Source organism: Astatotilapia calliptera, chromosome 12 (genome assembly GCF_900246225.1).
Source record: "Astatotilapia calliptera chromosome 12, fAstCal1.2, whole genome shotgun sequence".
Classification (NCBI taxonomy): domain Eukaryota; kingdom Metazoa; phylum Chordata; class Actinopteri; order Cichliformes; family Cichlidae; genus Astatotilapia; species Astatotilapia calliptera.
Window position 1 is genome coordinate 34202461 of NC_039313.1, and position 15059 is coordinate 34217519.

The 15059-nt window shown below is 44.0% G+C and overlaps 1 protein-coding gene across 5 annotated transcripts in view; it reads right to left on the bottom strand.

Annotated features, from left to right (window-relative positions):
* Window positions 1-15059, bottom strand: part of wdfy3 (WD repeat and FYVE domain containing 3) — a 117847-nt gene that overhangs the window by 34897 nt on the left and 67891 nt on the right. For 4 of the 5 annotated variants that reach the window (XM_026187494.1, XM_026187495.1, XM_026187493.1 and 1 more), the window contains 12 exons: window positions 14384-14484; window positions 9854-10072; window positions 9180-9364; window positions 5232-5463; window positions 4855-5015; window positions 3348-3459; window positions 3072-3262; window positions 1904-2056; window positions 1520-1593; window positions 1207-1368; window positions 1024-1118; window positions 772-892 (listed from right to left, as the gene is read on the bottom strand). In XM_026187494.1, the coding sequence (XP_026043279.1) occupies window positions 772-892; window positions 1024-1118; window positions 1207-1368; window positions 1520-1593; window positions 1904-2056; window positions 3072-3262; window positions 3348-3459; window positions 4855-5015; window positions 5232-5463; window positions 9180-9364; window positions 9854-10072; window positions 14384-14484 (1806 nt within the window). The remainder of the gene's footprint in view (window positions 1-771; window positions 893-1023; window positions 1119-1206; window positions 1369-1519; window positions 1594-1903; window positions 2057-3071; window positions 3263-3347; window positions 3460-4854; window positions 5016-5231; window positions 5464-9179; window positions 9365-9853; window positions 10073-14383; window positions 14485-15059) is intronic. The other variant, XM_026187492.1, reaches the window with a different exon arrangement.

The following is a 15059-nucleotide window of genomic DNA, read 5'->3' on the forward strand; positions in this document are numbered from 1 at the left end:
TTACTTTAATATCAGTTCTTTTCACAACATTTTAAATACTTTGTCAATATTTCTGCTTCTGCTTGCTCATTATTTTGCTAAATTATATCAACCAGTGTCATTATAATCTCCATCTCTGTCAGCCGCTGGGCATATTGCCATTATTTGAGTCAAGTTGAGCCATATTCCAGTAATAACTGGAGCTAAATAGCTTTTTAATGATAAAAGTCTTTAAAAGATCAAAGAACAAGAATAATGTTGTGTGGCGCTTTTATGATTGATTATTCATAGTTTTCAAAATAAATAGACAGCCTGAGAGTTTGCATTTTAACTTGAAGCTTTCAGGATGAGCAGATATGACAGAAGGAGCAAATAACAACACCCAAGGCTAGAAAAATTAAAAATGCTAGTTGGCTTAGTTTGCAAACTGCAGTTCCTCAACTGCCCACTTGGGGTGCCTCCAAGCTCAGACCATATAAAAGTGTTTTCACTGTTGCAGTCTCTGCGCTTTGAGGCAGGAAGTGATGAATGAGCAGCAGATCTTTTTTTGACCATTTATGTACCCAACTTTACACAAATAAGTAAGCACAATCCCAGAGCTCTGTGCTCCAGAGTGAAATCAGAGTATGTTAGTTAGGAATTATTATTAGCAGATATGTGTGTCTGTACCCCTGCAGTCTGTGGATGGTCATTAAGCTACAAGCATAACTTTACTTCTCTAGTTCAACGTGGCATGGCTCTAACTGCTATTTTTTTAATCTATACAACGTCTGGAGGAGAGTGGTGTCTTACTGGGCATTAACTGTGCACTTCTCTTTCGTGGTGAAAAGCAGTTTAAGAAGGCTGTCCAGCAGTCGATTTCTCAGCAGAATGAGGTTTGCTGATAGGAGGCCACCAAAGTCATCATCATTTCCTGCAGATGCACCAAATGTTTCATATTTATTAAGGATAGAAAAACAGTCAAGCACTGACCATATACTTTTGGCCACACGTTATTTAGGATAGAGGTGCAAGAAGTCAGATCAACACTAATATCACTCATACCTCCGTCTATCTTCTCCTCATTATTGATTTCCATGACAACAAACTTCTCACACACGGCAAATGTGGGAAGAGTGGAGGAGATGAACTGGCCGAACCTGTGGAGACAGCAAACGGTCTTATGCTGCACTGGCATGGATCATCATCACCGACGTTCACGTAGCGGCTACACGAGCGCGTTCTTACCGCAGCAGGTCGTACGGGTTGGGGAAGCCTTGCAGCAGCAGACTGAGCACGTTGCTGATGGCGGCGACAGTGGGCTGGGACAGCGTGGTGTCTCTCAGGGTGAGCAGCAGTCGTGGGATGAGCTGAAACTCTCTCAGGAGTTTAGCATTTTTAGCCGCCTCACTATTCGACACAGTCAGCAAAACACACAGTGAGACGCTTTCACGTTAAAATGAAAATAATTGTGCCAATCAGCAGTTACAAAAAAATAAAAGTCATTTTATTCTTCATGTGATCTGTTTCTTGTTCAGGGAAACTTCCTTCTGACACTTGCCTGGATTCTGTCAGCAGTTCAATGAAGTGCTCGAACAGAGACAGATGGAGCTCGTAGGGAGCGTGCAGCCAAACCTGAGGAGCAGACGGAGCAGACTCAGACCCTGCCGCACAACTCATTTCTGGCAGCACAAACTTCTGGCACAGAGTAGCTCAGTTCCTTAACACTTCAACATCAAAAAAACACTTTTTTTTCCCTTTCCTGTTCTAACAAATGCAAAAATATACCTGCAAACTCTCCATTTTATTAGCCGAGACGGGTTTAAGTGGAACAAGACTTTTATCAATGCTGAATAGGCAAGCTTTCTTTGACAGCTGCACACTAATGTCCTTATTTCAGTTGGCTCACAAGCATTATGGGTCAACGGGCCCTGTAAACACTCACCTCAAAGTCACACAGTAGGTCCTGGAAGGCCGTGGAGTTGGGGATGATGGAGGTTTCGTGGCCGCTGTCAACTGTTCCCACCAGAGAGAAGGTGAGGTGGAGGATGTGGCTGTTTAGCAGCGAGCGCTTCTTCTTTAGGAGCATAGCCAGCAACTAAGGAGGAAGACAAAACAAATACACATTTACAAATGTTGAAGTAACGGGACACAAGCTTTGTGTACAGACTTAAACTTGGCTTTCAGTCTGTGAACTCATTGCTGGGTCATATTCACATTAATCACACTGTCACTAACAGTAGTCTGTGCTTAGTCTGACACAGAAACACGTTCAAAAAATATGTAACTGGAGACAAATGAGCATCCATCCATCCATCTTCCGCTTATCTGGGGCCGGGTTGTGGGGGCAGCAGCCTAAGCAGAAAAGCCCAGACCTCCCTCTCCCCAGCCACCTCCTCCAGCTTATCCGGGGGAGCACCAAGGCGTTCCCAGGCCAGTCAAGAGATATAATCTCTCCAGCGTGTCCTGGGTCTGCCCTGGGGCTCCTGCCAGTGGGACATGCCTAAAACACCTCACCCAGCGAACCACCTTAACTGGCTCCTTTCGATGTGGAGGAGCAGCGGCTCTACTCTGAGCCTCTCCCGGATGGCTGAGCTCCTCACCCTATCTCTAAGCGAGAGGCCAGCCACCCTTCAGAGGAAGCTCATTTCCCCGATCTTGTTCTTTCGGTCACTACCCACAGCTTGTAACCATAGGTGAGGGTTGGGACGTAGATCAACTGTTAAATTCAGAGCTTCGCTGTTACACAGCTCCCTCTTCGCCACGACGGATCGGTACAGCGTCCGCATCACTGCAGCTGCCGCAGCAATCGTCTGTCGATCTCCCGCTTCCTTCTCCCATCACTCAGACAAATGAGCATTTTGTAAACAAATTTAGAAAAGTAGAAGCAACACCATTAAAGTACAACGGAGAGCATTTATTCACACACCACGTGTGTGAATAAATGCTGTGCAAATCGCACTATTCATTTAAACACTACAGTGTTTAAATGTGAGAGAAGCGAATGCCTTGCGTCCCAATTTACGAATGTTTGGATGGCAATTTTTTAGAAAAACTCAGTAATTATCCTGGAAATGTAACTAAAACTTTTAATTTAAGTTTTAATAACTTACCTGGTAACCTTTGATGCGCTCCATCTCCTTACTGGCCAGCGGGTTGCTTTTTACAACACACACTAAAGCCTTGACAGCCGCATACAGTCCCTCCACATCTGACGCCATGGCAACCAGACCCAAAATGGCCGCTGCCCCTCCCACATACTGCAGGTTGGTGGCCACAGGTTTGGGCACGAATGCACGAACACCTGACGGAGGGAGAAAGAGAACAAGTGAGTTTTCATCCACTAGAGAACAGCGTGTGGTATTCTGAGTCGCGCAGATTTGGTTTACCTAAATATCCAATCACAGCAGCTCCGATGGTGCGTGCGGGACCATTAAGGTGACCGGCGGCATTGTGAATCAGTTTTACTGGAGTGGCATTTTCATGAGAGGACACAGCGAGCTGAAGAAGATGGAAAAGAAATGACAGAAATTAAAAACACACACACACACACACCTCAAGTATGTCTCCAGACGGCAACTCGACGGTTACTTTTAAACTCTCTACTTCGTCAGAGCCGCTTTCACACAACTTTGCACCATTTCCTCATTTGTTAGTCAAACGTTTGTTGCTGTGGATGTTTGTCTATGAGTAAGAATGTTTTACTGTTAGACGCTGCAGTCTTGCACCAAGATCTGATCAAAAGCTTTACTGAGCTGAAATGAAATATTGGATTCTTTCAGGTAATTCGGGGAAGGTAAAAACAGCATTATGCAACATTGGCATTTAGAATAATTGTGTATTTATGGAGTTTTATTTCTCTCAACATGACACCCATGTTTAGCCAAGTGAGAGGGTGTGAAAGACCCAAACACTAGGCTTAGTTTGCTAAGAGGGACGTGATAATGCTGCATGAGAGGACAACAACTTATTTTCGTTCCCCTCTGCACAGTGAGTGAGTGTCTTCCTACTCTGTGACAGGTCTCTGCTGCAGAATTGCTGCCTCTGTAATTCTCTGCACTTCACTTCCTGTGAGTTGCTGCGGGAGACGGAGCAGGAGAGACGGGCAGGCTGGGAAAGTGATAAGTGTGGAGAAAGAGATAACACAGAGCTCATCTGGAGCTCCAACACACACTCGTGGTGGGACTGTGTGTGCTACTTCCTTTAAATGCATCATTTAAATGCAATGGACTTGAGTTTTCTGTTGAAAAATGAAATTGACCTTTGCAAACCATTAAGTGTGTGAATGCACATCCATAGCCATTTCCAGATATGCACAGCAGCCCTATACTTTCCTAGAAGTTTCCTAGACAGGGTGCATGTGTCCGATGTAATGGAGTACTTCATGTAACACGAAGTCATGCAAAGCAGGTGATTCCCTGCTGCGAAAAGGACGTCTGTGGAAAATGCCCCAATCTAACAATCCTGAAATAGTCTCAAATCCATGTGTGAAAACAGCTTATATGTGTGTTTACACTTTGGACCTCAATTTGGAGTTTTTCTGCTTGTATTTAATTATTTATTAACTTCAAAGTCTTTCCTCTCTGCAAACGTTACACTTGTGCTAAGGGTAAACACGTCACCACATGGCACAGTAGCAGAGGGAGAAGACAGGTTTCTTTTTTCAGTCGGTTACGTCAGCCAGGATGATGTCATCTCAGCCAGTGTGCTGCACACTTCAATAGAAAACTGAATTTAGAGTTACGGTTTAAAGGTTACTGTCACGGAAATAATAGATTCTTCAATGAAACTTTGACGGAATATCTGACAGTAAGATTTCCATTTAGCAGACAAACCTGTGGTGACAACAACATTAAAGCAGTGACTTTTAATTCCTTGCGAAGTCGTGCGTCTGACCTGTTTGGCGATGGCTTTGCTGTCCAGTTTGTTGTAGCTTTTCCTGATTTTGGCCACAGTGAGAGTCAACACAGAGAGCGCATACAGACTGAAAGACACCTTCTCCTCTGGCACCAGCACCACCGGAGAGGCCGGCGCTACCTCCGCCTTGGAGTCCTTACCTGCAGGAAGGGAAAAATGGAGAAGGTAAAAAGTGAGTAAAAATTTTAAAAAAAAAGAGGAGCCATGTATGGATGAACGCTGGGAGAAAAGAAGTGATGCAAGGTGGTTAAATGACAGAACAAAACTAAAGAAAAGCATTAAAGTAGAGCAAGGATTTGGAGCCTGGTTAAAAGCAGGTCTGCAGACTGTACGTCGAGGTCTGGTGGTCCACTCACAGGGGAGGTAGACGGCCTGAAAGCTGCCCACGTAGTTGGGTCCAAGCTCATAAATGGCAGCGACGCTGGCGGCAGGTAGGAACTCCTCCAGGAAGTGGGTAGGCCCAAGACGCCACACCAGGCTGGAGAGCTGGCGCTGGGCAGGGGGTGTCCCTATGTACCCATAAACAGTACTGACGACAGGAGGGTTGGTGGAGCTGGAGCCGCCTGGAGCGCTGTGGATGTAGTGAAGCTGGAGAAGAGGAAAGGTGAAGGTAATGACTCAAAAGAGGGATTTCTATAAGATATGCAGAAATACGACTGAGCTGACACATTCATGTTCTCAGACAGTTTTTTGTGCTATGAAATGCAGACGTAGCCCGCCACAAACTTCAGAGACTACAAAGAGAAATGACTTACATTTGACTTGTTTATTGGCTCAGATCACAACAGCGCTTCAGAGCATGTGAGATACACAAACTCATTTCAATTATATGCACAGTTGAAGTTTGAACCCACTTAATTGGGAACCGGTCCCGTATGCTGTCCCCTCTGACAGGATTAAATAATCATCAAGTCTATATTTCAGGGAACAGAACTTAAAAACATCATAGATCAAGGGCTCTGATGAGTTTATCAGTTAATATTCTCTGCTGGGTCAGTGCACAGACACACATGATTTACTCCTGCGTTTGTCTTTTGTCAGTGTGAGTCAGAGACTGATGAGTTGATAGTTTGCTCTGATAACTCCTTTTGTGTCCTTTTCTTTGGGGAAGCAGGCTAATTAAATATGCATGCGTTACCTATTTACGTCAGTGATGAATTAAATGGCTGGATGGAGCTGATAAATAATCGAGTTGACCTATCAGCTCCTGGATTTTAACAGCTCAGATGTGCGTTTATGTTCTAAACACGTCACAGGCACAGTGAAAACAAGCAGAAATAGTTATTATTTAGCTTACTGCTAACAGTTCTAAACTAAGCAGAGGAGGAGGTATCTGGGGGTCTCGTTCACGAGGGGAGGGGACAGGTGAACGGGAGACTGGCAGATTGATTGCTGCAGCGTCTGCAGTGATGCGGATGCTGCACCGGTTCGCTGTGGTGAAGAGACAGTTGAGCGTAAAAGTGAAGCTGTCGATTTACATCCCTAATCTCATCTGTGGTCATGAGCTCTGGGTAACGACTGGAAGAATTAGACAGCGGATACAAGTGGCGGAAATCAGAAGTCTCTGAAGGGCGGCTGGACTCAGCCTTAAAGACAGGGTGGGAAGTTCAGTGATTTGTGAGGGACCCAGAGTAGACCTGATACTCATCAACATCAAAAGAAGCCAGTTGGGGCAGTTCAGGCATCTGGTTAGAAAGACTCCCAGGCACCTCCTGGGCGAGGTATTGATTACTGGGCATGTCCTACATGGAGGAGGACCTGGGGCATACACAGGACAGCCTGGGGCTTGCTACACTGTGGAAGGTCTGGGCTTCTCCGATAGGCTGCCGCCCTGTGACCTGGCCGTGGATAAACAGCAGGATGGATGGAAAAACGGTGCATCTTAACTTGGTTTTCAGACTTCGACCTATCAGACCTACTCAGAATTTTAACTTATGTCACCAGAGCAGATGGAGAATCTGTCTCTGCCTCCGGCCGCCCAGCACTCAAGACTAAAGTGTGACTGATTCCAGTAAAGAACATACGGCAGAGTTGAGTAAATAACTACACATGACGAATGTTCGGGAAATCTGTTCGTCTCACGTGTCTGAAAGAAAAAAATAAATCGGTCGATACTTTGGAATATCAGATTTTTAAATCACCAAATATTGTTATCGATCTTAAAAATCCAATATCAGGTTCTTACAGACACAACATACTCAGCGGCTATAGAGGGACATTCAAAAAGTCATCTGCACTGCAGGAAGATCCACAATGAGATCAGGAGCCATGCTTTTGTTTCAAGGTCTCAAAAAAATCTATTTCAAAGTGCAATCGCTGCTGAGTCCAGGTGGGTTCCAGTTCGCACTGAAGCATCCCCGCAGAGTAATCCTCTCACCACCACGTTTCACCGTGAGGACGGTGTTCTCTGGGTTGTTCACCTCCTCCTTTGTTCTCCAAACATAAGCAGCATCTCTTTGGCCACAGAGCTCTAGTTTGTTTCATCTGACCTAAAGACGCACTTCCTGTGTACATAATCTTTCTCCAGGGTGTTCTTAGCGTACCTTTATCTGCAGAAGTTGGGTTTTTTCCTGTGTGGGGTTCCAGTGATCGTCTTCTTTGAGACTACAATGACTTGGCAGTTGTTCTGGGGTCTTTGGACACATCAACACTCAACAGTGTCTTTGAAATCTTTGCTTCTACCTCAGACAGGCTTGTTCCGCACTGTGTGGCTCTCCTAGAATCCTTCTCACTCCAGTTCTGGATATATGGAAACGCTGTGATAACTCTGTATATCCATTTCCTGCTTTGTGAGCATCAACAATTATTTTAAGTCTGAACTGATTTCTTTGTTTTTAGCGTGATGCTTTCTCAAGTGACAGTTTAAACCCTTGCTGAAGTTTTTATACTTTGTGTTAATTGAAAGATAAACTCAGTTTTAACTTGACTTTAGACCGTTTTAAAAACTTAAAGCACATCATTGTACAGCAGTGGTTTGTGCAAAGCTCAATAAAAAGTCAGGGGCTAATAATACTGACACAGATAACTTTTGTTTTTTTCTGAAATAATTCTGTTGTTTGTTTTTTTATTTAAATAAACAAACACATGGAGCCTTTTTTTTAAACAACCAGGGCCTTAATAGTTCGTTCTTAAAATCACAAGATTCATTTATGACCAATCAAAACGCCTGATGTTACACAACAGTGAGTGACGCAGAGACACTGACTGTGGGAAGGATAAAAAGGGATATGAAAGGAGAAATACTGCTCAGCACAAAACAGCATTTCAGCAGTTTTCTGAGCAGACTTCATGTCAGAAATAAAACGTATCATCTATTCATTATTCACACATCAAGCCACTCCTGCTGTTGTTACTGGCTACTTTTGCCATTTAGACCACCTGGGAGGTGCCTGCACACCTTTTGCTTTACTGTCACTCTTTTACAAGCTAAATGCAACCACACGAACACTTAGACCCATATGAGACACACGACCAGCCTGTTTTTTCCCGTACACGGCCCTCAGCAGGAAATGAAGCCGCTGTTATCAGTGCCGTTAAGGAGAAGCTGTGACTTGCGGTCTCAGCCTATTCCCTATTCTGCTGTCTAATCTCAGGGGAATCTAAAGTCACTGAACCACAAACCACATCACAGTCTGCTGACTGCAGCACTCAAAAGCTGCTGTTTAAAGGTCGGAGTTAGAAACGTACGCCACTGCTGCTTCTCAACGCCAACCGTGATCAGAAGTCCAAATAAGACGAGCTAATTATGGTCGACTTCCAAACACAAAGCCGTTGTTGCGGCGTACTTACCTACTGATGCATAAGAAACTATCAGCACACTCATAGTTTTAAATCGGGCACTAGCTCACCGTTTCTTTATACAGCAGCTGTCTTTAAAAACAGGTAACCGTGAATATGAGATGATGGAGATAGTTTTTATGTATATGACATATAGTCTGATTTTATACCCATAAATCCATCTACATTTATTACAAGACTTAACTGATATATCCTATTAAAGATATACTGGCAAGCTAGGTTAACCCTCCTGTTACTGCACCTTTACCAGGGTACACAGGTTTACAGCTGGAGTTTGTCCTGTGGTGCTGCACTGCTCTTGTTCTGTTCATGCAAAAAAAAAAAAAACAACCCAAAACTTCCAACAAACACCCTGCATGCAACAAAGCCTGTTCACCCGCGGTTGGTCAACAGAAACTGGACAGTTTAGTACAGTTTTCCTAACAGCTGGATCTCGACAGGAACAACAATGCGAGATCTGCAATGTGGATGTTGGTTATTGCTGACACGCCGCGTACTAATTTTACCTTGACAGTGCTGATGAGCTGGCCGTCGATGTACAGCGTGGCCATGCTATTCTTCAGCATGCCTTTGCTCATGACCAGCACCAGGTGGTGCCACTGGCCCTCGGCGATCAGCTCGCCACAGCGGAATCGAGCGCAGCAGGGAAGGATCTCGTAGAAGGAGGCTTCTTCGCTAGAATCATCCGCTGCTTGATGGGGGAAGGCAGAGAGAAGCAGGGGGCAACATCAATGAGCCAGAGAGCTCCAGCAGAAGTGAGTACATTAGCTCAGGGTTAAAGCCCCAGAGAGGAAGCCTGTTTGGTCGTAACAGAAAGTGCACATTTCTCCCACTTGCTCTCTGTAACACTGGAAAGGTCATATTTATCAAATATAATCTCTAAACAAAACTGTATCAGCATTTTAAACTCAAATATCTAACAGAAAGTTTTAATTTCTTTTCTGGGAATATATCCTGTATGAAAGTGCATCATCCCAAAAACAAAAAAAGTAATGGCTTTTGGCATACAAGCTTGAGATTTCACAGATTTGAGATAATAATTTTCTCCTGATGGTTCACCAAAAAGAATCTTGAAGCATAGACAAAGTATAGAGGTCTAGAGGATGGTTGTGCAGCGGCGGATTATTAATTCTTGTGGTTATGCTGCAAACCGGAGTTTAAGTCTAGTGCTGCCACTTACAGTATGTCTGCAGCAGCTCCTCCTTGGTGGAGACGGTGAGCGAGCGGTCTTTGGCTGACAGCACCACAGCCAGGCACACATAATGCTGCTCTGAGGAGTTGGCCCGACGGACGATGGTCAGCAGCCGCACCGGGTGGGCCTGAGGGGATGTGCTGAACCTCTCCACGCAGAACCAAGTGGAGTAACTCAGGCCTGATGGGGGAGGAAACAGGCGCTCGCCTGGGTAAGGAAGGGGGGAGTGAGAAAAGATAGAGGTTTATTTGTTTTTATTCATATATATATATATATATATATATATATATTTTAAAAATTCACAATTATTTTTATCTCAATGCTTTACATATTAAATCCATCCATCCATAATAGATGGGTCCACATTGTGGGGCAAACAGACAGGCCTCTCCCCAGTCAACACCTCCAGTCCTTCAGGAAGGCCACAGAGGTGTTCCCAGCCACTGGAGACACGTAGCCTCTGAAGTGTATCCTGAGTCTTCCCCTGGGCTTCCTCGCCACGTGACCTGCTCAACAGGTGAGCTGACTGAAATATCTCCACTCGTCCTGCTATGAGCCCACTTGTCAATGTAGATTGACCAGAGTGTGAAAGCAACACAGTGAATTGACTGTGTTGCTTTCAGCTCTTCTCTTTTTCTTATGCATCATAACACATTTACTCGGGGCCATGATACCTACATCTATGTAAACATCGCTAGTGGCTCAATGGACTGTTTTAAGAAAGACGTAAAGCTTCAGGGACCAAAACTGAGCTTTCATCAGTTTGTGATCAAAGACATTTTCGTCACTTTACATATTTTTTGGACAGATTGTTTGTTCTCGTCTCGCCAGTCCAGAAAACTAGAAACTGAGTTATTGTAGGCTTGATTTTTTTTTATTATTTCTGATCTTAAATGTTGTGTTTTCTTGCATTTATTAATGTGACATACTGCAAACAGCTAACCTATTTGACTCATCTTATCACACCTATGAAAAAATGCTCTTATTTTTCTTCTGAGTCATTCTCCATATTTTCCTGGTTCAGATTTGCATTCTGCAAACGTTTGTTTTGCGTCGGTGCTTTATCTGTGCCAAACACACCACATTAAATTATGCCATGTTTATGTATGATCAGCCAGAGCTGCAGAACAGCACACCGAGGGTGTAGGAAAGATTTCAATTCAGCCTCCGGGTGTAGATCGAGGTGTACAGTAGCTCGCATTACTATTAAAACGAGCTAAAACTTTGACTTAAGCTGCCAAAACATGAAGGCAGTACTCTGTCGTCCAGATTGGTTAGAAAAGATCTCAGAGCAGAGTCTGTGGCTCGGGATGAGGTTGTCACTCAAATGGTTATCAGACTTGACCAAATAATGGGGCTGTCTGTGGACTCCATCACAAACTGTAGAAAACTGGTTTGAGGGATTACATCGAATTCTTATGCATATCAATTTACACTTGGTGCAACATTGTTGTTGTGAGCAGAATGACGATATTTTGATGAATGAGCCTCTGGATGATGTCATTCACAGATACGGGTCAGACCGAAGTGGATGAGGAAAGAGAAGGAAGGAAACAGAGAGGAAGGGAGGAGACGGGACAGAGATAAATGAAGATATGGAAGGGGAAAGTGACAAAGAATGGATAGAATCAGGGCAGGGAAAAGGAGGAAGAATGAAGGAGACTGAGATAAGCAGTGAAAGGGACAGAGAAAAGGAAAATGTGAATGACAGGAAGAAATGAGGGAGGAACAAGTGAGGTCTATAAATAGAGTTGGGTGACTAGCAGGAGAAGACGAGAGCAGAGCAGTGTGGGGTGGATGAGCACAGAAGGAGCGGCATGAATAGGTAAACAGATGGAGGAACGATAGTCATGTATGAGTGGATGGAGAGGAGGGTGGACTGGGAGGAAGAGGAGAAAGGAGAGTCTAGCTGTGCTTCATAAATACTAAATGAGGCTACACACTAAAAATTCAAGCGTAACATCGCAGACAGTTTATATGATAAAATCTATTCTGTAAAATATCAATATTGTTTATGAGGTTTTTCATAAAAAACACATTTTATTTTTAACACACTAAAACTAACGGCTCAAGGACAGGTGAGGTCTGAAGCTCGAGATATGCAGACATGTGTTTTTCTTTTTGCATAAAAGACGAAAAATGATGAAAACAGAAGAAAAAAGATCAAAAGCAAAAGAAATCCAAAGAGGTTTTGCAAAGACACACAGCTGCTTTAAAGAAAAGGAAGGAGAGTGAGAATAAAGATGATGGTGAAATGGAGAAAACAACAACGAGGCCGATGGAACATAAACAGAAAAAACGAGACGAAGCGGCAGACGCGGTGATCCGAGTGGGATGTGTGTCGTTAAAAATTAAACACCAAGCAAAAAAGGGAAATGCACAAAGAGTTTTTGTGTACCTGTGGGCTAAAAATGAAATTAGGTGGGATGAAACACAGGAATCTATTCTTACTCATCAATTGAAAACGCTTGTTTTAAGGGGCGGCTGTGGCTCAGGAGGTGTAGCAGGTCATTTACTAATCTACTAATCGGGAGGCTGGTGGTTCAATCCCAGTGTGCATGCCAAAGAACCAGTCAATTTACTATTTCTGAAACAACAGAAATGAGCAAGCCAACAGGATAAAGGACAAAAACGTATCATAAAGGAACTTAGAGTCATTTGCAAGAAGTGAAATCCAACGAGCAACACTCGAATGCTTTGCTTTACACAGTTTCCTGTTGCTTCTTTTCATGAGAGAGGACTGAACGAAGAGTGGAGCTGACGCACTGACACAACATGACTGATCTACTTTGATGTGACATGTTCTCACAAAGACACAGATGAAGGTTTGTGGATATGATTACAGCTAAAGACCGCTGACTCTTCTGCTAAATTCTCACTTCCTCCCCACATCGGATGCACCGTATTTTCTCTAATAAAAACTGGCAGTTAATTAAAAGCCGGGAAAGCAACAAAGGCCTTCATGCCACAAACAAAGGCCATCCATAGTTTAACTGTTTACACATTAACCTAACAAGCGAAAGATCCCCGACTCTATCCCCCGAGAAGACGCAAATCCCTTAGGGGTTGCATCAGGACACCTCTGTCAAATCAAACATGCAGAGTTGCCCGCTGTGGTGACCCCGGGTGAATAAGGGAGCAGCTGAAAGGAGCTCTACAGAGTGACCAAAAAAATCCACAAAGGTGCATAAAGTTTAATTTAGTTAAATATAATATAGTTAAATATAAATGCTATATAAATGCAATCCAATAATGGATTGGATTTATATAGCGCTTTTCAAGGCACCCAAAGCGCTTTACAATACCATTACTCATTCACTCTCACATTCATACACTGGTGGAGGCAGCTACGGTTGTAGCCACAGCTGCCCTGGGGCAGACTGACAGAAGCGAGGCTGCCATATCGCGCCATCGGCCCCTCTGGCCAACACCAGTAGACGGTAGGGTAAAGTGTCTTGCCCAAGGACACAACGACCAGGACAGAGAGCCCGGGGATCGAACCGGCGACCTTCCGGTTACAGATACGCTTCCCAACCCCCTGAGCCACGGTCGCCCCAATGTGTCAGCCAGTTTTATAAAATAGACTCGACATTATAATAAAGCAGTTCTTCTGTCTCATTGATCCAGTCTCCGTTTTGCTGTGTCCAATGCAAAGCTGTAAATGTGAAACCACTGCACAAAGTGTTGAGTTTGTATTAACAACACAAAGCAGCAACCTTAACGGAGGCGATCAAAAGGAGGCTTTGCCCTCATTTAATTGAAGAATTATGACAGAAGACCTGCGTATAATAAAGCTTTGTTACCTTCTGATGTGATAAAAACATTTCAGCATCAAAGAACCATTCACTGTTTAAAAGCAGTTTATTGCATGTCAGTTTTAAAAAGTCTTTATTATTTTTACTTGTCACTGCAGGAAAGCACCGGTGGAGTTAATGGTGCCAAAGTTTAATGCAGAACAGACAAAAACTGCAGTTCCCCTTGGTGTGTGGTGAATCCGTCCCACAGACTTCCATGTTAAAAAGCCAGTTTAACAGCATGAAAGCATGTTTACAGCCTGCCACAGAAACATTTGGGGTCTCGATGGATAGTTTCGCCCTTCATAGCAACCGTAACTTGGATACCGTCAAACCTCCAAGTTTTAACACTTCTGAAAGGCTGTTTCCTAATCCTGTCAGTCAGGTGACCTTTGCTTTGTTTGTGGCAATGATCATTTTCTGCTTACGTGCAGCAAAGACAAACAGTCAGCACATTAAGCATGTGACTTTTCTGCTTTTCACCATTTTTAGAAAAGCAAATCCATTACTACTCTGTCCTTTGGTTATTGTAAGGGCTAGAATTAGTTATGTCACTGACCTTTATGTTTCAGCTTCAAAGTGTAGCTCGGTGGGCCGCTGTGCCTGGTTAACCTATAAAATCAGCCTCCACGTTCATGCTAGCAGATACCCCGAGGCCCAACCAGTCGGTGACCTTTGTGCTACAGTAAATGGAATCTGACCCAGCACAATGATCTATTTTTACCTGTGCCCATCCCGCTCAGCACTGCTCCGTCGCTGACACCTGAAGCATTGGTGTTGTTGGTGGGGGCGTTGTGAGGCGCCAGGCTGGGCAGGAACAGGCACCTGCACGGGACAAGAAGAGGACAGATTAACGGCTGCTATCTGGGGAAACGGCCGTGACAGACACAAGACACGTCAACAGCTTGCACGCGCATTTGTTGCGCGAGAGATTTACTGCGCGTTTGCTGAATGTCCGCTCCAGTCTGGCTCCATCGCTTAGGTAAACTGTTAGAAAAATTCCTCCCAACTTCCAGAAAACAGTATGGTAATTCACACGCTTCAAAACACAAGCTTCATGTTATAATATGGAAATTTTGAGCTGCCTAATACTCGCGGATTAATTATGTATGAGAAGGAGATAGAGGTGGGATGAAAGCGCACATTCAGAATCATTTTTCAAAGGAAATCTGCTCAAAGTCAGCTGCAGCCCCCCTGCACTCGCTAAGGTTGGTGCTGATAGTGATGATAATGATGATAATATTCCAATTAATTGTCAAAAAACAGGGTGATGCCTGCACAGTGAGACCACATACACAACTCCTCAGTAAGCTCGAGTCTGATGTCTGTATGCACTGCCGTCCACTTTCTCAAGGACTTCTCCTGCAGACAAAGGCTGGCAATCATTCGACAGAATTACA